The following is a 21340-nucleotide window of genomic DNA, read 5'->3' on the forward strand; positions in this document are numbered from 1 at the left end:
TTAATACCTGAACTTGTCTTGAAAATGTGATGCAGCTTTTGAATTCTGGTATCCTGCTGGTTTTAAATTGTGTCTAACAGAATTCTGACTGGTTTGAGGATTTGGATCAGGTGCCCCACAGCAGGTGTAAGAATCAGTACCTTTGCAGTTGTGATTTAATGCTGTTGCAAGTTGTTGTATATGGTCAAATATTAGTTCAGCTCTCTTTATTCTTCTCTTTAAAAGGACAGCAGAATAATGCTGCTGGGTAGATTTGTTTGTTGCTTGCTGCAGTTTAATACTCATTTGTAGAAATTTCCTGAGCTGGATTCCAGCCCAGGTGACAAGATTCCCAGTGCCAGGTGTTCTGATAGGAAATGGATTCCCAGGTTATTTTCCCCTCAGCCTGCTGAGGCACACAGGTGCAGGGATGCTGTTGGTGTTCACATTGCATCACAAACAGCTGGGTAGGGGGAGGAGTGGGGAGGAGGAAAAACTTCTAGGAGTCCCAGACTCAAATCTCCCCACCCTGCTTTTCAGCAGATAATTTTCAAGTACTAATTTGCTTTATTATTTTGTTGCAACTTTTTTTGGTGATTTGTTTGAGTTTCAGTGGAGTTTTTTTTTCCCTGTATTGTTTAAATATTTTTAGTTTTCCTGACACAGAGTCATCCAGTTACATTCCTGTTTTATCATACAAGGGGCAGAGACAGCTGGAGAATTGCAGCCTTCATTTTTGGTCCCTGTTTAGCAAGGCTGGATGGTAGCCAGCAGATCAGATCTAAAAAAGCAGAAATTGCTGCCACATGTATTGTAGAGATGAGCAGCTGGAGCCTAAAGTACCTTGCAGTGCTGGTCTCAAGAACACACTTATCTCACAGACCAAGCTGCTGTGCTGTAAAAGAGTCCCAGTGCATGTGTGCAGAGCACAAGTTCAAGGAGAGAAGGGAATTTTCCCTCCAGGTATCAGGTACACTCTGGGTAGATGCCACACTTCCAGCTTGGACACTGATAACAGCAGAGCTGTGCAAGTTCTCTGAGCAGCTGGAAGGATTCCTGTTTCACAAGAGGTAGTCTACATCTCCCATGGAAGACTTTCCTTTTCAGCTTCTCATGCCTTGTTTTATTGGAGTACCATTCAGGTGAGTTAAATACTTCATTAACATTAAATGTAACTATTAGAACAGTCATCTTACAAGTTGTGAAGTCTTGGGAAAGAGCTGGCAAAATCAACTTCAGGGTATTCATAAATAGAGGAAATGCTGCCTTTGTCAAGTATCCCCTCTGAAATAAGAAAGCCATATATAATATGACTAAACAGATGAAAATACAGATTAGCTGCTTACCAGTATTGAACCTCATATTTCTCTCTTAGTGTTCTTCCTGAAATTAAGCTAAGAACTACTCTTTTTTTTTTCCTTTGAAGGGAGGGGTGATGTTTTCATTATGACAAGGAGAGGAAAAATGAGTGACTGTTAGTACTGGGACACCTATGGATGGCAGCAAATCTGTAAATTCTCACACCATCCATGGCATCCAGTAATATGCTTGTAAAGAATGTGCAGTCAGCATTTTCAGTCTGGTGATTTGAGTTAAGTAGTGATGGACATTACAAAAGGGGACTTGTGGGGACCACACATTGTACAGTACTGGACAAAAGCAGAGTTTGTGTAGTGTGACTTTTGGGTAGCAGTGGCTCAGTCTGTAGTATTGATAAGAGGTGGCTGTGCAGATGATGTTCTGAGCAGTGAATTTATTTTGTTACCCACTTCACTCTTTAAAGAAAAGGAAGATTAATCCACTTCAGGTCTTATTTTCAATGAAGACAGTTGAAAAAAAGATCATTCTAACGCAACATGGAATTTAAGAACCTGTAAAAATTCCTTAATAGCACACTGAATTGGACACCAGATCCCTCTGTGAGCACCGGGCTCTAAAGCAAACTGTGCCCTTTCCTTGTCTGGCAAGGATTTTGCAGGGTGAAAGAGAGGGTGCAGAGCTCTGCAGCACAGGAACAACCTGTGCAAGCCCTGTAACCAGCAGGCAGGGCAGGGCTGGAGCTTGGCCTGTGCTCTGGTGCCTCCCTTGGCTACTCTGCCAGCCCTTCCCCAGTGGAAGTGTAATCTGAGCTAGGGCAGCAGCCCTGATCCTGGGGAAGAAGGGGGAGGGAGTCTTTTGTCTCTGTGAAATCCTAGTGCAAAATAGAGGCAGGTTCCTCAAGCCCACAGTGGGGTTTTCTGGAGGAAGAGTGCCCTGCCCTGGAGCTAGGAGCAGCAGGGACAGGGGGGAGAGCTGGGACAAGGCTTGACCACAGTGGCAGAGGCACAGAGCCAGTGCTGGAGCCCCCCGGTGCCACCGACTTTATTGGCTTTCATCTTGACTCTTCCTGTGTGTGACCCGATGGTGACATCCTCTCTTGTGGAGCTGCCGGGAGGAGCCTGAGCTGCCATCAGATGCCTCATCAGCTGGAGCACCAAACCACTCTCTCAGAGCAGGTTAACTCCTCCTCTGGCATTTTGTGACTGGCCTGGTAAATCCTGGCAGGCAAAAATCCTGTGGCCAGGCTGGTGGAAAAGTGATGAGCAAGCAGAGCATCAGCAGGACAGCTTTCTGCAAAGGCACAGCCTCCCCCATCAGTCAGACACTGGGGCAAACTGGGTTTGCTGGTAGCCTGGTGACTCTGCTGAGGCCACTGCAAGGCAGACTGGGCCCTGGGTATTCGGGAGAAATGTGGTAGGAAGCAGGGTGTGCTGGTGTTTTGTTTCCTGGAAGAAGTGGCTGGAGCCCAGGAGTGAAATGAATTGTAAGGTGCATTCATCACCAGTGGAAGACTGAATTAGGTTCGTTCTTTGTGCACGTTTTAAGCAAAGCATCACGCATTGGAAAAACCGCTGGGGCTGGATTGAGTCGGCACAAAGATTCCTGAGAGCTCCAGAACCTGCTGCTGCTGCTGCTGGAGAAGGTAAAAAGGTAAAGGTGGAGGGCACTGGGCACTGAGAGTGGGGTGATGGCTGCTGGGGCAGGCACTGCTACCCAGTGCTGGTGTGATCATCTGAAATCAGCAGCTGCTTTTAGTCTTACATCCTCTGGGAATGTTCACACACACACACACAAAACCAGCAGCCCCAGGAACCAATCCTTTAAACCTTTTCTAAAAATTCATAAAAGTGGACATGATGAAATAGCTAAGAGGAAATCAGGCTCAGATGCATTCAAGTTGCTACCCTAAAAATATCTAATTATTCATGTAAATTTTAACTACGTCATACTGGTGAATGTTAATCCATCATTTTCATTTGCTACCTGCAATTAGCACATGTGCAATTGACTGTTCTAGTGACCTCTGCTGTCTAAAGAGACCAGGCTGCAATGAACGGCTTGGTCTACACAGGAAGTACAGCTGAGTGTTCTTAATTCAAGTTTGTCACGAAAAGTCCTTTGAAATGTGATTGCAGAATACACGTTATGATGTGCAGCATCACAATGGTGGGTCGGATTAAATTTCTGCTCCTGGTACTGACTGCTGCCTCACAGCCCTTCAGTTTTCACTGGGGGCATTGGTTTTGGTCAGTAAGTCCCTTTGCAGTTTGCAGTTGCTGGGAGGGAGCTTTCTCTGTGCAGGGGTCATTAATCCTGGAGTCTCTTTTGGTCCCGTGGGGCTTGTGTCTGTTTGTCCTGCGGTTTGTCCTGGAATGCTGCTCTTGTCTGACCGACCTTCAGCAGAGGGAGGCAATACCACAGGACCTCTGTAGCTCTTGCAATTTGCTGTGTGGTTTGGGGAGTACCAAGTTCTGATCTCAGCCTAATGCAGGTAAGGGATACCCAGCAGTGCAGTGCAGTGCTTGCTGTGTGGCAGCTCAGATATCAGCTTCAGCCTTTGGACGTGGAGAGCTTTGTGCTTTAACTTTCCCAGGGCTAAAGGATAGGAAGCATTAACAATCCAACCAGGAACGCTGCTAACAAAGACCAGAAGGTGCTGCAGTGGAGACATTCAGCTCTTCAGCTTAGCAGTAACTGCTAGGGGCTTGGTGAGGTGCAAACAAATCTCCTTTCACTTGGATTTCCAAAGGTTAGTCGGGATTTTCACAGCTGTCAATTGGAATGTCTATTTTTACTTTTCCCTGACTGTAGCTCTGCAATCCTCTCTGTCTAGGGATGAATTATGTCATAATTCATATTCTTTATTAATATTCATTCATATATCTTAATTCAATTATATCTAGAAGTGCATTTTACTTCATTTCAAGCAGGACTGAACATTAGATCACAAAAGCTTTTTGTTGAAGCTAACTAGCAATTCTTCAAGAAAGAATTCAAAACCACTTTTTCTCTAAGCAAAAGAAATTGCCAACTTTTGGAAGACTGAGGAATTCTTAATGATACATTTCAAAACATTTAACAGGAAAATATCTGATGTCTAGTCTGTGTTATCCTTGGCTAGCTCAACCTCATTATTATTTCTTAACACTGTTTAACTTAAATCACATAATTCTCTTTTTCCTGTTTCTGGTGTTTACCCTTCTTTCCCAATAATTTGTCTAGAACAGCCACTCCCTGTTGCAGCCCCATTTTCTGCCTATAAAATTTCTCTCTTCCTCAATCATTTCTTGGGCACTCTGATAACTTCACTGAACTGGTAACATCTGTTAATGCCAGCTGGAGTTCATCTTCCCTAATCACAAATTAACCTGCTGACCTCTTAACTCGATCCAGGTGTTAAGGAGAGGAGTTATAAGGAACAAGAGTGTTTTGTTGGTCTCCACCTAAAAAGCAGTAACATCTATAGGTATGTTGGGAATGGTTATTTCTTACTATAGTTAAGTTTTATATCACTGATGAAAAATTATATGTTACTGCTGGTCTCCTGGGGATGATTTAGAGAACTTGACTCCGTTGCTTTTTACCTCCTTGTTCCCAGTAACCTCTTTTCTGATGCACAGGATGGCTAGTTGAATACAAATGTAAGTTACTTCGGTAGATTAATTATTTACCCTCTTATCCTGCCTCTTGCTGCAGTAACAGCCAAAGGGGTTTCTTACAAGTTAGAATGCTCTCACTTGTCTTTGTGAATTTCACTTTTTCAGACAATTAATGTTGAAGCGATATTTTCTTGATTTTACTTAAATTTCTGGAAGCTTAAATGAAAAAGAAATTCTATTTGGGTGCCGTTGTTTAGGTAATTTTCTGATTTAAACTTATATATTCTATGCCTTCTCTTTCAAAAGTCATCACGATTGCTGTTTTCTGCTCTGGATTACTTTTCTCCCATTTTTTATATATATTTTGCTCTAGAAAAGCAAGTAGCAAGTTACACAACTAAAATGCAAAGGACAATGTTTTCTTGGGGTTTGGGTTTTTAAAAGAAATTGCTATATTTAAAAAAGGAAGGTACTGGTATCAGATTTGTTGTCTGTATTTAACATAGAGAGATGTGACTGCGTTTTTAATCTATCTGCTCTCGTGTAACAGTTTGCCATAATGAGAAATTCAAGCCACTTGGGTTTTTCACATTTCCTGACTAAAGCCTGGGATGTTGGGAACCAAGCAATGTGGTTCTTAGGAAACATTTCCTGCACGTGTAGCAACAGCAGCATCTGCAAATTCCAGCAGCATTTGGTGAAATGTCACAAATACCTGGGTGTACCAAGTGTCAGAGATGGGAATCAGCCTGCACTACCTTTATCCTCGGTTGTGGTACAGGAAAAGAGTTGGGAACGATTCTCAGACTGATGAGAATAATAAGCCAACACTTCAGAGGTTTTTCCTTTGAAATCCACCACCACTTGTTTGCTGGGCAGCAGAGGAGCAGCGAGGGACATTCGGCTCCGAAGTGTTGATTTGGCCAAGTCGCATTTCAGTGCAGAATTATCCAGAGCCTTCTGCATGCTGGGTTTAAAGCCCTGGGCACTCGGAACTCCTCCTTGCTTATCTCAAGGAGCCTTCCTGGCTATTGTTTATATCAGAAGACACTGTGGTCCCACACATCGCTGCTCTTTATCCCAGCAGCTCCAATGAGGTTTGTTCTGGAGAAACACACCGGGGCGCTGGACATCCTGACTTTATAGAACAGGCTACACCTTGACTCATACCGGACACGGGAAGTTTAATCAAATAAAGGGAAAATTCAGTCCCAAATCTTGTAACACAAACTGCCCTGCTGTGTTTATTCCCAGATAAAATCCAGAAATGTCTCTCTCTCTGATGGGGATCTCATGGGATGAATGGTACACACAGGACTGGGTAGGAGCTTTTATATTCTGCTTGGGATATGGAAGGGAAGAAAAGGGAAAATCGCGGATTTTCCTCCAAGGGTGAAGCCAATTTTAAAACCTCTTGATCTGATAACCGAGCAAACTCTGTAGGAATGCCGATATCTCTCTGGACCATCTCCCGTGCTTAGCTGAGTTGTTCAGTCAATTGTTCACCAAACGAGGGGCAAACTGCTCCCTGCCACCCACCCAGCCACCCTTCCTGTACAGCCCGGGGGGATGCGGGGAGAGGAGCAGGGCACTCAGCTGAGATTAGCTACAATTACAAATACTCGATTTGAGCGCACTGACCTCCTGAGCCTTTGGAGAGGGAAACTGGGGTGACAGTCCAGGAGAATGCATCTCAGTAGCTGCTTGCTTGCTGTCCTTGGTGGTCACCAGCTCGTTTGTGCCATCCCAGCCTGCCAGCAGCATTTTCCCTGTGCCTGAACAGCCCGACTCCTTTGTGATTCCTGTCGAGTAGAAGAGAAAATACCAAAATGAAACATTTTTGCTTAGCTTCTAGAGGCTGAATTTGCTGTCGGTTCAGCATGTCTCTGTCACAGAGTTACAAATTATTCCCAAGGAAAGCTAAGAAAGCCCTGTCCTTTCCAGCTAGGCTGGAGCTGGGATGGGCATGCCGACTGGGACTTTTCTGTGGCCAGGTAATGTGCTGGTCACCTTTTCCAGTGAGGGCTCTGCTGCAGCCTGGAAATTTCTATCTCTTGGGAAATATCCTATTGAAGAGTGACATTGAAAGGACAGTACACTTTTCTGTCAAGTGTCAAGTTTCATATGTTTTTGCTGGAGGTATTGAATGAACTGGAATGAGATCAGACAAGGAATTGTTTTGTGCTCTTGTTGGTGCATTTGTAGAGTATTCTGATAGTTCTAACTCCTCACTTTTCCTTGTGTGACTCCCACAGAACATAAGGAGAAGAGAGGCAGCTAAAAGATGGGCAGGTAGTCCCTGAAGCTGCTTTGATACTCAAACAGAATCCAAAGGATGGAATTGATCTCCTGAAAACAGAGAGCAACAGCTTAAGGAGTACAGAGCAAAACTTCTGCAGTATTGTGGCCTGCAATAACCTTTCAAAGAGCTGGCACAGCTTTGGGGAGCTGTATTAGTTCCCAGGTGTAACTTATTTAGTGGGCTCAGCAGGCACTGGCTGCCTGGCTGTGGAGGTCCTCATGCCCAGCTTCTCTGCATGCCTGTACCAGCTTTTGGGAAGAGTTTTGAAGTGGCTCTGATACACCTGGGCTCCATCTACAGCTGGGTATTTGAGCATTTCCTGCTTATTAGCAATTCTCAGAGTTGCTTAAAATGAGAGACAAATTCCTGTTCCCAAGCTTTTAGGACAGATTTGTTTTCATTTGAGTAATTCAAATTTGTTCACAGCAATGAATGTCAGTATTAGCACAGTTCTGTTGCACATGTATTGAATCCACAGATGAAACAATGGCCCTGTGAGTAGCTGATTTCTGTTTGGCCTACAAAAGGTCACTGGAGTGGATATTGTTTTTCAGGCACTGCAGTTGCACACAGGAACACACAACTTTAATGAGGATGGCAGCTCAGTGAGAGGCTGGGGATGTGCCTCATGGGATTCCTTTCTTTTGGAGTTCCTTTCTTCCAGTGTCTTTCATCCTGCCCCACAAACAGGGATGTAGGTTTGCAAGTCAAAAGAGAATAATTTTGTACTTCAATGGTGCTGGCTTCTGTGAAATGTAACTCACAGCATGGGGTCCTGCTTTGCATTGAACTGGTCAGGATTATTTAGAATTCTGTGTCTTTTTATTTTTATCAGGCCTGGAAAGAGTGGGTGACCTAAAATGGTGGTTTATTTTGCACTGCCAAACATGAAGAACAGTTTGAGTTTCTAGCAGTTTTGTTGTCAAAAACTACTTTAAAAGTTAACTTCAGTAAGGAATGTGATTCAAACCTAATTTACATATTCTGTTGTAACTGGGTTTTACCTGTTACCACAGTCATTCCAGTGATCACTCTGCCGATATATTTTAAGGAGGAAAAAAAGGAAGAAAACATTTGCGTTCTTTGAAGGCGCTTTTTATCTACTTTGCTATTGTTTGCTTTTGATCTAATCCTCTCTGTGTAATGATTGTGTAAAACTTAGATTATTTAATAATGTTTAATACCTAATTTTAACTGGCATTTAGCCCTTACCACTGACTTCACATAATACCCCTTCATGTTTAAAGCATTTCCATATAAAATTCTTACCCAGGTGTTAATCCTGTATTCCAAAAGCCCTTTCTCAGTAGAACATGTATTGCCCTGACCCTAAATGCTGTACTCAGACTACTGATTGAACTCACAGCAGCAAGGTACCAGGGCCTGTGATGTTCTTCAGAATCCCGATGCATCTACCAGATCTGCTCAGATTGAATTACTTGAAAGGTGTAATCTGTAAAATCATTTGTGCATGCAATTTTTTTCACACTACCCCAACATTAGTTTTTAATCATACTGTTCATTCTGTTCATACACTGAACAGAAGTGTATAGTTTTTTTATAAAAAGCTCCATTCAACTTAATTTACTCTTTTTTAAAATAATCTCTAAGCAGATTAGGTAGGTATAGTATGTATTGTGTATTTCTTGGTGCTAGAGACTTTCAGCAGCAAAAGCTATTGCTTCTGTCTTTTGGGTAGGAAAAAAAAATCAAGAAAATAGGCTAAGCTGTACTATATCCTCAGTCTTTTGAATTCTTGCACTTTGAATCATGAAAGGCAGATCTTAACTGCCTTAATGCTCTTTTAGAATCAGGGTCATTTGAACAGGCCTATTTTTTTCTGTCTCAGACAAGACAATAGTTTGTGTTAATATCATGAAATAAATTGCATTAGTTTGTAGTGCTTCTGCTGTGGTCTTGGATATGGTTTCAGGATCAGAGACTTCATTTCAAACCTACTTTGAACTTTTTCCATGCTGCCATCTTGCTTTAGCACACGTCCACTCCGTTGCTGTGCAGAGCACTAACAGTGAGCCCGTGTTGCAGTCCCCAGCTACATCTGGAGTTCAGTTATGCAGGAAAAGTTAACACAGGAGCTATTTATTTGAGAGCTGAAGAGAAAACCAACAGTTCTCTCACATGGTGTGAGGACAGTGTAACCTTGTTTCTCTAGGTGTTACCCCACAAAGCCTCACAGCTCCTGGAGGTCAGAAGCGCCCTTGCACTGGGTGACACAAAGCAGGGTGGGGGTCAGGGTGGCTGAGGTACAGGAACAGCCCCAGCTGCACTTGGTCATTCCTGCCCTACCTCCTGCTCAGAGGGGCTCAGATGGGGCTGCTCAGGGCTTTACTCAGTCACAGCCTGGCAGCTGCCAGGGCTGGAGGCTGCACAAGCTGCCTGGGCACGCTGCTCCACAGCTGTGCTGTCCTCAAAGCCAAAAAGGTTTTGGGGATAGAAAATCTGATCCTCTGCTGTTCCAGCAGGTGCCTGTTGTGTTTCATTGTCCCACCACACTCTGCTGCTGCCAGGTCCCTCCAAAGCTATTTCTTCTCCAGGTTCTACAAGAGCCATTCCCTTGGCTGTGCCTCCCAGGGCAGGTGTTCCAGGCCTGCCTGTCTTGGTGTCCCTCTGCTGAACTTGCCCCTATTCCTGAGCTGCTTCATAGACTGTATAATTTATTTTTGCCCCTGAAATTGTTCTGCATTTTCAGCATCCCACATGCACATCTCTATAATTTCCTTTGGAGGCTTCACCTTGGTTTGTGGGATTCAACAACCCAGTATCTTCACTGTAAGTGTTCTGCCAAACTGGCTTTTGAAAAAACATTTGCTATTTACCGAGTCCTCTGTAATACAGTGGAGTTGCTCAGTTGCACTTTTGGTCTTCTGTGACATCCTTTTGACTGAAATTTGGATTAACTGAAACATGGAAAGGGTGTTTTATATCACTAAAGCCACCATGGAGACAGTTTTGGGAACTGCAGACTAAAGTCCTCGAGTTCAGACTAGTGCTGTTTAATCTGCAGTGTCCAAACAGTTCCTCTGAGATCTCTTATGGTGGTAAAGATGCTGCTTTTCATTTCTAAACAGGTTTGTTTTGTTTTGTTTTTCCCTGTGGACCATAAATTGCAGCCTAATGAAAGGGTGCAGAAAGTTATTTTCTAGCAAAGGGGACATCCTTAAAGGTGGATGGAGAGTGGAAGGAAAAGTGGCTGTGCACATCCCAGGCTTCCCAGGCAGGTGTGAAGTTGCCCCTATACCATTAAAGTCTTGTTTTCAGCTGAATGAAGAACCTCCCTGCCATGGGATTTGTCCCCAAACAAGATCTGAGGCCTGCTTGGTTCCACTGTGTTGTGTGCTGGTGGCTCCTGCCCTCATCCAAGCGAGGGGCCTGGGGCCAAGGGAAGCTCCCACTGCACAAGCTCTGCCAGCTCCTGCTGCAGGGGTGGGACTGGGACAAGTGTTGCCTGTGGGTGAGCTGTCCTCAGCTCTGTCCCCCTGAACTGGGATTTGCTGGAAAACCTCTGCAGGGAGCTGTGCTCTCCTTTGAACAGCTCTGTGGATGCTGCTCCTCTGAAAGTCTGGAACGTGACTTCCCTGGGTTTGGTATGTGTGAGCTGAAGTCAGGGGATGTGCAAAGTGAATTTTGGTTCATTCTGAGGAGGGGAAGCACGAGGTACATCTTAGTGCCAAGCATTACATTATGTACTTTTCATGTGTACATTTTATGTGACAGCACACTTCCAGGCAAAGGAGGCAGCAGGAATGCCTTTAGCTGTACAGGCACAGCAATGCACAGCTCCATCCCAATGCTTTTGCAGTCAAGCTTTCACCCTAGAGGTGAGCACCTAGCCAACCCCCATTACTGCTTGCTGCTTAGAACAAAGCTTTGGACATTAAAGAGCTATTTGAATTTCTGAGATTTATTGCAGAAGAGAGAGCACAGCTGGAGAGCAGTTTCAGTGGGGAAATGCCAGTGTTGTGAAGGGGGTTTTTTGAATAAGGTCAAGTGGAAAAGCTCTGCTTGTGTCAAATTCCTGTAGCAGTGGATGGCAGCACCTCAGGATGGTTAAAGGAGTTAAGAGACACTGCCAGTGCCTTGTTTATTCCTGTTCTGTTGTTTTGCAACTTGCTTGGGCCTGTTCAGTTTTGTGTTATGGTTTATCTCCTCGCAATGAACCTTTTGAATCAATCAGTCTTTTGCCACCAAGCCTGACACTAAATGCTGAAACAGTTAAAGATGACCTTCCTTGCCATCAGCTGTTCTGTGTGTTCAATGCATACATGAATTGACATAAAAGCCATCAGCATGCTACATTATATGAAAAATAATTCTCTGCAGTGCTGTTGCTCATAGTTAAATTTTTCTGCCAGTTTTGCAGTGAATGCCCCAAAGGTGGACGTGCTTATGCAGTTCTGCTTGTTGGCTTTTGTGCCAGCTGTGGGTGAAATGCAGATCTCTGGACACCTTGGGCTGTGCTCTCTTGAACAGTGCATTTGGAGCTGCATTCCTGCCAGTGTGTTCAGGCAGTGCCTGTGGAGTTTGAAACCTGCTCCCAGGATGCTCTTGCAGCATCCAGCTGGACACGTCAGTGGCCTTGCTAAGAGCTGAAGGGGTTAATCTCTTTGAAGGTCAGAGATTACATTTCAATGGCAAAAGCTCACCCACTGTGCTCAGTTTAGAAAAACTGTACCACACTGAGAGTATTGGTGTCTGCTGTGGGACTTGTTCCTGTCTGGGCACTTGGGCAGAGGTTGCAGGAGAGAGCTCTTCCTACGCTTCCTGAATCTTGCTTTGTTCTCACCATATCTGCCTGTGGGGTTTTTATTAGCTGATGAAAGAAATTATGGCTCTGGGTTGCCATCAGCACTAAGATTAGAGTAAGGATTTCATGATGGCTCTTGGGTAGAAACCTCAGAAAGCACTTCTAAGTTGTATTTCCAAATATTCATAACACTTGCACTGGGGCTTTCATGTGTTGTTGGGAAGGCAGAAAAAGTGGTTGGCTTTTGTTGGTTTTGTTTACTTCTTATTAAGTTGCATGGCATCATCCTTCAAAAGTTTTAATAAAAAGTTGATAAGAACTTAGTAAGGAAAAGTTAATAATAGAAAGTTTGGAACTGTAAAAACCCGAAATTGTGACCAAATCAGGAGGGCATTCTTTGCCTAAATGCCCTGATTTGGGAGTGTCTGTCCTGGCAGGAATCAGTAGATGCAGAAATCTGACATTTTCATGTATTTGTAGCTTCTTTGATGTCAACTGAAGAAGTGCTGGTGGCCTTAAACAGACACTTAATTGTTTCTCTAAGGGTTGTACAAAATAATCAAAGAACAGATATTGTTTGCTGTTGCTGAGAGCTTTTGTTTGTTTCAGCGATAGATGAGACACATTACAAGATTTGACACTTTAATTGAACTATTTACTCTGCTTCATTATAAGGATGTTTCTGAAAACAGGACCTAGTACAGAGTACTTATGCCAAAATAGAGTTTCTTTGTTGTGTACTTAAAATTTAAAATGTTAATCTTAACAGCCCTTATAATCTACATAGAATTTTTATTCTTTAATAAGAACACATCTTGTAAACTCATTAATGTTCAAAAAGGGTTTTGCTAGAGTTCCCAACTTTCTATGATGTTTTCATTAACATTTTATTCCTTTAAATTCTTTAACTCTAATGTGTGATTTTTGCTGTAAAATGTGATTATGATGTTCTCTAGTCTATAGAAAAGAAAAGCAGAAGCTTTGCAGTTGGTAGCAGTACTGCTCTTGCTTATGACCTTCTGCAAAAAGTGAATTACATCAAACAAGCCAAGCTCTCATGCAGAGAGGCAGAGGATCTGTGGCATCTTTTGTATAATCCATTCCATAATAGATTCTCCCAACTACAGAAATACCAATCTTCTATTTCCACACACTGTCTTCTCTGCCCAACAGATGATTTGGGTTTTTTCTGGAATGGATTTACTCCTAGTTCTTCATTGTTCTGTAAACAGTTTACCTGAACTCTTAAGAACTAAATTGAGTGCTGTTGTAACAAATGCCTCTCTGTTCAATTCCCCAGAATTAGCCTGGGTTTCACCCAGATAAACTTGTCTTGTATGTAATTTTTCTGAATAGCCTGAAGATGCACAAACTCTGCAACTGTTAAACAACTCAGTGAAAAATGATAATGCTCACATTACAGAGAAGGAACAAAAATCACTTTGTGCTAGTCAAGAATACCCAGAGGCTTTTCTGTGTGCTGAGTTTTGTTACCCAATGCTCATATTACAGATGACTTCCCACACTGTGACCAATAAGTGCTCCAAAAAGGGCATTCTTGGGTTTTAGGTGTTCAGATAATGAGCAGAGTTGGAGCAGACCTGTAAAGCAGACTGAAGGATGAGAACGCCTGAGCCCTGGCCAGCTGCTGAGATTGACTTTTGTTAATGTGGCTCTGCAAAACCTGCAGAGATGGAGGGAAGGAGGCTGTATTCAGACCAGCAGGGGAGAAGCTGGGTTCTGGACTGCTGGCAGTGCCCTCACAGAGGTGTAAGCAAGGCCCTCCCAAGCCTGTGAAGAGAGCAGGAAGGTGATTGTCATCAGATTTATGTAGAGTAGGGAAGTGGGCAGGGCATTCTGCCAGGGGGGCTTTCAGGACAGATACTCAGGAGCTTTAATGAGAATCTGGTGATTTTGCATCAGACCTATGAGACACAGCTTGCACAAATTGATAATTCTTCTCCATGTGCAAATCTAAGGGATGCAGATCTACAAAGTTTTTCATAAGAACTTGATAAGAACTTGTAGGGTGCTGCCTGGGCCTTATCAATGTCACCAATGATCTAATTCTTGCTTTCACAATTTCAGATTTTATTTCAAAGTCAGAAGACAATGATATCTAATATTTATGTTAGCGTGTGTGCACTATTGACTCTGCAACACTTTAGACTTTTGTTCAAACATGATTTTTAGATTTTTTTAAATTCCCTCAGTATCAAGCTAGCTTTTGTTTAATGCTTTGAATATTATTCTAAAACAGCCTTCCCTGAATGGAGGCACTGGATTTGATGCTGCAGAACAGATACAGACAACAACAGCAAGATAATAACTATAAAGAAAATGAACAAATTTTAATTACACTTGGTGTTTTACTCCTTAGCAGTCTGGTGCTCTGCAGGAACAAATGGTCAAACTGGCAGCAGCACGGTGTGCCCACAGCAGACTTCAGACAACAAACTATTCACAAGAGTCATTACTGAATGCTGCTGGCCTTTCCCATAGAAAAAGAAAGCTTGCAATGCACCTGCAAGGAGTTTCCTAGCAACACCACTGAGGAAACTGTATGCCAGGATTTTCTTTTCAGAGTTCTTTTTGTTGAATATAGCAGCAGTTGTAAAACAAAGGTCAAGAGCAACTTAAGCTCTTCAAAGCAATGTTGTGTATTACATTTACTCAGAGAAGTGTTTGTGTTGTAGTTCTCTGCCTAGAGGATAAATATTGGGTTACAGTGTCATCCAATAGACAACGGTGCTTTAGTTAAACGTGAACATAGCTTAATCTATCACTTTTTACATGGGGGAGATTCCTGATAGTGTTTAACAGTGAAGGAACCCGGAGTCCCTGCTGCCTTCTGCCTGCCTGGCAGCCGGGCACAGCCGGGGAGGAGGGGGGCACAGAACATCACCCGGGCATGGAACAGACCATTAGTCTGACTGGAAGAAAGAAGAAAGGCGGGGTTGTTTTTTTGTTTTGTCTGAGGAGGTGTCTGCAGTCTCACTGTGTGCACGGACCTCAGGTGAGTCCCTGCTTTGTGCCTTGTCATCAGTGACTGCAGGAAATACTCATTTCAGCCACAGCACACACAGGTACCGGGTCAGGAGTACCGGCTGGGCTTGTCCTTTGCCACCTTGGGAAGGGGAGAGCTCAGAGTTTTTCTTATCAATGGGGGAGTTTAGGTGAAGGACTAAGACCCTTTTCAGCCCTCTGGGCTGGGGTTGCAGTTACTGGGGAAGATGGGCCACACTCTTGGCCCCTCCAGACTTCTGCTTTTGTCGTGCAGAATAAGAACAATGTTTTTGTCTCTTACCAGGACAGATAATAATCTGTCCTGGTAAGTTGTAATAAGAGTTTTTGTTCTCTACCCAGTTTACTAAATAATCTCTAATTCTAGAACCCAGTCTAAAAGTGGCATTTTACCATTTGTATTCAATTTTATGTGCAAGACAAGAGACAAAGCCTATTGCTTGTATTTTTTTCCTTATGATCGGACTTGGTGAAAACATTTTGTGCTTAGATCTTTGGATGTTGACCTTTTGGAGAAATACAGGTTCTGCATGGTTTAACATGTAAGCAGTCTTCTAAAAAATCAGCAGTCATCAGAAATAATTCTCTCCTCAGCTCCCTGTTTATTAATCTAAATTATGGCTTTGGCTGGAATTTTATACCAAACAAACTAACATGCTTAAGGCAACCTTCTGTTTCCTTCATTACAAAGGCTCTTGACAAGTGCTAGCACTACCTCCCTCCTCTCAGAAATATATCCGAGTAATTTGCCAAAGAAAATTAGCTGAGGATAAGGGAAATTTTTAGTGGAAGTCTTTCACAGCTAATAGAATAAATTATGCACTATTCCATTCAAATAATTTTCTTTTCTTTTAGGTGATGTGACCCCTGCTGTCATGAATCCTCCCTCGCAGGCACGCTCTGTTCCTTTGGCAGAAGGAATATGCTGGACCATATCAGACATGAATGCAGATCGTGTGGTGGTCACTCAGGAAACTTTAATGGAGCAGTTAGTGAAAAATTATCCAGGTAACTCGTTTGTTTCTCCCTCCTTAAAAAGTGGCTGTATCATCAAGCTTGAGTTTCTGATATTGGACAAGGGATCAGGGAATGCTTACAGGCACAGCTGGCAGGTGAAGGAGTACAGTTAACAGAGAACTGGTAGATACATGAATGTGCAAACTTCTCATCAATCTGTGAGTGTCACTGCATTGACTTGAATGCAATCCTTTCTACAGATTTTAATAAATCTTTGAGAATTAGAGGGAACTGACTGTAGTTAAGAGTATGCCCTTTTAGGGGGTGGGAAAGCACAGATGTGGTATTTAGGTGCTAGACATGGAACAGGGTAAAATAGACTCTTAGATGACAGAGACTTGCTAAGTTCTCCTTTAAGAGACAGGAACACAGCTGACTTGGACTGCAAAGGGACTGGGTAGGAGTCTACATCTGGTGTTTGCTGTCAAAAACTATAACCAGCCTGAAATTCAGGTTTGTTGGTTGTATTCTAGCCCTTTCCCTCCTGAAAGGAAATTACTTACACTAAGTGATCTTTAGTTCTTCACTTCTAGCCCAATTGGTTGGAGCATGGTGCAAATAATGCCAAGGTTGTGCATTTGATTCCTGTATAGATCACTCACTTAAGAGCTGGACTTGATGATCCTTGTGGTCCCTTCCAACTCAGAATATCCTGTGATTCTGAGGGGATGGCAGCCACTTCCCTTAATATCTGAAAAATATCCCATTTCCCTTAGATCTGCAATATCAAAGTGTTACTGTGTTTGAGACTTTGAACAGGCTCATTCTGGCCCTCTCAGGAGGCTGTTTTGTTTGATACTAAGCTGCTTCTTTTGAGTCCTCTTAATCTTACAGCTCTGTGAATGTTATAGGCTGATCTGGTAGACCTTTTAACCAGTGGGAAAAATATTAATGCAACCCCACAGAACCATGCCAGCAATGTGTTGCACTCAGAAAGTGCACTGTGGTAACCACAAGGCAGATTTCATAGGTCAGCCAGTATTCTCAAAGTTTATAGGGTCTGAAGGTATTTCTTGCTGTGTTTTCACCTTGCTGGAAGTTCTTAATTTGGTGGGCAGGAGGTCAGCTGTGACTAGACTAAGGCCTCTGAGACTGTGACACCTGATGGAAAACTGCAGCTGAGACCAGTCTCAGTGAGATAATAAATTGACATCTGACCAAACTACACCAGAAACTTCAGAGAGTGATGAAAGCCCCTGTTAAATAACATGCCAGAAGGGAAATGCTTTGAACAAGAGGTTGTTTGGGTTGTACCTGGCAGAAAGTCTCTCTCATGAATATCAAATTCTGACAGACACAAAGACAACATCCTTGCTCCCTCACAGTGGTGCTGCAGTGGCAACACAGCTGGCCTTTTCCTAAATGCTTTGGGTATTTCATTTTCAGATGATTTCAGGGCTGTTGTACAAGAGAGATCTTTTGGCCAGCACTCATTTTATTTGAAAACTTGTTTCTGATTTGAAGTATCTGTCTCTTTGTTCTAGGCATTGCAGTGCCCTCCCACAACGTATTATATAATATCCTCGGCACTCTAATTAAGGAAAGAAAAATCTATCATACAGGAGAAGGATATTTCATTGTGACTCCCAGCACTTATTTTATCACAAATGATGCCACAGAAGACAACAGAAGGATCCTGTTGGAGGACAGTTGTTGCTGTTCATCACCTTCCATCACTGACCTGCTAAACATTAAGGCCTGTGCAGACCTAGTGAAAGAAAGCATTCCTACAGTACCCTGTTACAGATCCTGCCATGGCTTCCCTGACCAAAATACACTCTGTGAACAAAGGCACTGGCAGGTGATGAGCAATGGATCTAATGGAGAGGGACAGAGAGGCTGCAGTGAATTGAAGCCTTCAGTTCAAACTCAAGGCATCTCTGCATCTGCTCAGAACCATTCCTGGGACACCATCAAATCCCTGACATCTGTGAAAGCAAAACTGAAAAGCAAGATGTTTGGCCTTGGCCTTTTCTGGAGAAGTGGTTCTAAGAAACAAAAACACAAGAAGGAGTACTCCACTTTTTCAGGCCAGTTTCCTCCCCAGGAGTGGCCAGTCAGGGATGAAGATGACTTGAACAACATTCCACGAGACATTGAACATGAAATTATCAAGCGTATTAACCCCACTCTTACAGTTGATAATTTGATTAAACACACAATATTAATGCAGAAGTTTGAGGAGCAGAAAAAATGTAGCAGTAAAGAGAAAAAACACATCAGTAATGGTACCTCGGCTGAAGTGCCAACACTCAGGCAAAACCATCTTTCAAAGGATTGTATTCAAAGGGCACCAAGTAAAACAGCAAAACACACCAGGAAAAACAAATCAAAGAGGGAAAAGCAGATGAGCAGGAGCAGCAGGAAATCTCACAGACAGAAGCTAACATCCCAAAATGTGAAACTGGAAGAGAGCTTCTCACTGCCCATCAAAAATCAAGGGCCACCTGCTGCAGCAGTGGAATCCCAGGTGATATACAAGAAGCAGATTAAGAATCCTTTCCAGGGTCTGCCATGGAGACCTCGCAGCTTTCCTGCCAGAGGGCACCAAGGTGCTGCTAACAGCCAGCTCAAGTGCCAGACTCAAAAGGCAGCAAGGGCTTTCCAAAGGCCACAGTCCTTGGCCTCCTCAGGACCCTTTGGCTGTGAAACTGAAAGGCTGGATGCAGAAAGTGAGGCTGGCAAAGCTAAGCCAAACAACCTACTCCATGCTAACAGGTCTGACCTTCAACTAAAGAAAGGCAATCTCAGTGAAAATGGTAGTTATCCACAAGGCAGTAATCTGCACATAGGTAACAGAAGTAGATACTTCCTGGAGAGTAATATTTCTGAAGAAAATGTCTATAAAAGAACAGTAAAAAACAAATCTCCTTGCTCCTACGTTGAAGATAATGGTGTGTGCAAAGAGGATGCAAAATTTCCATCCTACCTGAAAGATGAGTGTTGCAGATGCAAAGCAGACGCTGTATGTGAGCTCTTAGATCAAACAGCCAGTGACTTTCAAGATGTCCATCTTTCAAATGACACAGCCAGTGTTAATCTGGCCCTGAGAAATGGTGTGAAATACAGACCAAAGACTGAACTTACATTTAACCATGAGTGTGCCAGCCACCCCGGATCAAGGGAGCTGGAAAGGGAAGGGTTTACTGCTAACTCCCATCCTCTGTACCAAAAGGGACGTGATGGTGACACCTGTCCCTTGTCACAGCTGGATGAGAATTCTGAACAGCTGCCCCCTGGACATGCCTTGTCAGCCACAGGAGACTGGAGCAGAGCTGTGTCCCTAAAAGCCTCTAAGGTCAGTACCTGCCCTGCCCAGCACGACACAACTGTCAATAAATGTGGTATGGGATATGAGGGAAGTGCCAGCCTTGCAGATGGCTCCAAGGAGCACCCTCAACCACACTGCACAGAAGGAAGCTGGCTGTGCAGTCAGGTTCTTCTGAAAGGCCACAGAAAGGATGAAGGAACTGGCCTCACTGAGTGTGGGAAGGGCTCAGCTGGGGCAGATTCCTGCCAGGCTGGCTCTGACGCTGGCACTCTGCAGAACTTCACCCCTGAGGTGGGAGAAGGAGCAGCACGCTGTGCTCTGGGCTCACGGATCAAAGGAGTGAGAAACCCTCCAGGACAAAAAGAGCAGTTTGTAAAGAGTACATGTCCTGTGAGCCCAGAACAGAAACACCCAGAAGGGACAGAAACCCACAGCATTACGGGAGACAGTGGAATTGACTCTCCAAGGTAAGAAAACAGGTGACACTAAAGATGCTTTATCTCCAAAGTGATCATCAGACTTAGGCAGAAATGTTGCAGTAAATCACAAACCCCTTCCCCAACAACATTTGTAAAAAAAAAAAAAAAATTACATTTGTAAAAAAAAAACATTCTATTTTTTGTAGACTTCAGTGTTATGATCTAGAAATACCCAAACTGTACAGTTCTGCTAATTCCTTTAACAGGAACATTCTCCCTAAATTGCTGCTGTTTGTATTTTGCATTTGTTTTCATGAGGCAAGAAAGCAGCAGAAGTTCTGTCCTGCAGGTGGAGATGACCTAGGACAGAAATGTTAAGAAACATGGTGTTAGATAAATTCAGTGTTAAACACTGTGTGCAGTTTGCAGGCAGGTTCAGTTCACACAGATCCCCCCAGGTGACGTTGGATATTGTCACAGATTCTCCAGCTGTACGTAAAGAATACAGATCCAGTAGGAATTTCAAGTAGAAAATACCATTTGACTTGCTCACAACAGACAGAATGTGTGCATCACCGGGGCTTTCACAGTGTACATTTTGCCTGTAATTACACCTGAAAATCCCTTAATGGAAAATAAATTGCTATGAAACAAACTTTTACACAGAGACCTCCAAAACTTAACTAAATTGGCAAGAATCTAAGTTTAAAATCACATCTTTTTATTTTTTTTTAACAGCAACACACATTCTTAATATCTTAAATGAGTGGTATTTAACTAATTAAACCATTGGAGACCTCATTGGAATTGTACTGTCCCCTTGAGAAGGCAGTATATGCAGGAACAAACCACAAACTACAGTTTCTAAGAGAATCCTGTTAATTGTTCATCTTCCCTCCAGCAGCTCTTGGCTGTGCACCCTTCCAAGCACATTTCCTGTCTATTCCTTGGACATGAAGACTTGAAATCTTTAGCAAAATGTATTTCAGAGGATCATTTTGACTGTGTGTACATATGGCCATCTGTGGCACTAAAAGCTAAGCCAACTCAGTACATTTTTGGAATGTGGAGTCTGACTTCTAATAATTATATTATTTTAGGTGGACTGAAAAGAAGATGAAGCTTCCTGCCAAATTCTAAAAGTATAAATAACAATGCAAAAAGGAGGACAAATGAAAGGAGAATTGCAACAAAATTCCTTCCTTCATCTAACTCTGGTTGTGAATATTTGATTATTTTTTTAAGGAGATTGATAAACTTTCCCCTTGTAACAAGGTTAAATGGTTATGCAGCTGGTGATATCAGTGAGGCAGTCACTAAATCAAAGCTGTTAGTTAAAACTTTTGACAGTAGTGTTTGGAGAGGTCATGTGTGTTTTGTTTGCCCTCATCTTTAATTATTTTTTGTGCCTCCCTGTGATAATAAAAGTGAGAACTGGCATTCTTCATTCACACCACCCCGCTGACCTGGAGGGGGTTTGTTTCTGCAATAGGAACTGCACTCGGGCAGGGCTGTTTCACACTGTAACTCTGCAAAGTGTGAAATCAGCACACGCTTCACTCTCCCTGCTAGAAAACAAAACAAATGAACTAGACACGCACCTGGTACTACAACACTTCCTTCAATCCCAAGCTTCTCTGCCCG

General features: G+C 43.1%; 1 protein-coding gene across 1 annotated transcript; it reads left to right on the forward strand.

The window, feature by feature from the left end:
• Positions 1 to 6864: 6864 nt before the first annotated feature.
• STOX1 (storkhead box 1) lies at positions 6865 to 20836 on the forward strand (the record flags this gene model as incomplete). The annotated part of the gene is made up of 4 exons (XM_084210870.1): positions 6865 to 6892; positions 15845 to 15997; positions 17491 to 19744; positions 20797 to 20836. 4 exons carry the CDS (start codon positions 6865 to 6867, stop codon positions 20834 to 20836), a joined length of 2475 nt encoding a protein of 824 aa, XP_084066996.1.
• Positions 20837 to 21340: the final 504 nt, after the last annotated feature.

This window comes from Fringilla coelebs (genome assembly GCF_963513975.1).
Source record: "Fringilla coelebs genome assembly, chromosome: 8".
Taxonomy (NCBI): domain Eukaryota; kingdom Metazoa; phylum Chordata; class Aves; order Passeriformes; family Fringillidae; genus Fringilla; species Fringilla coelebs.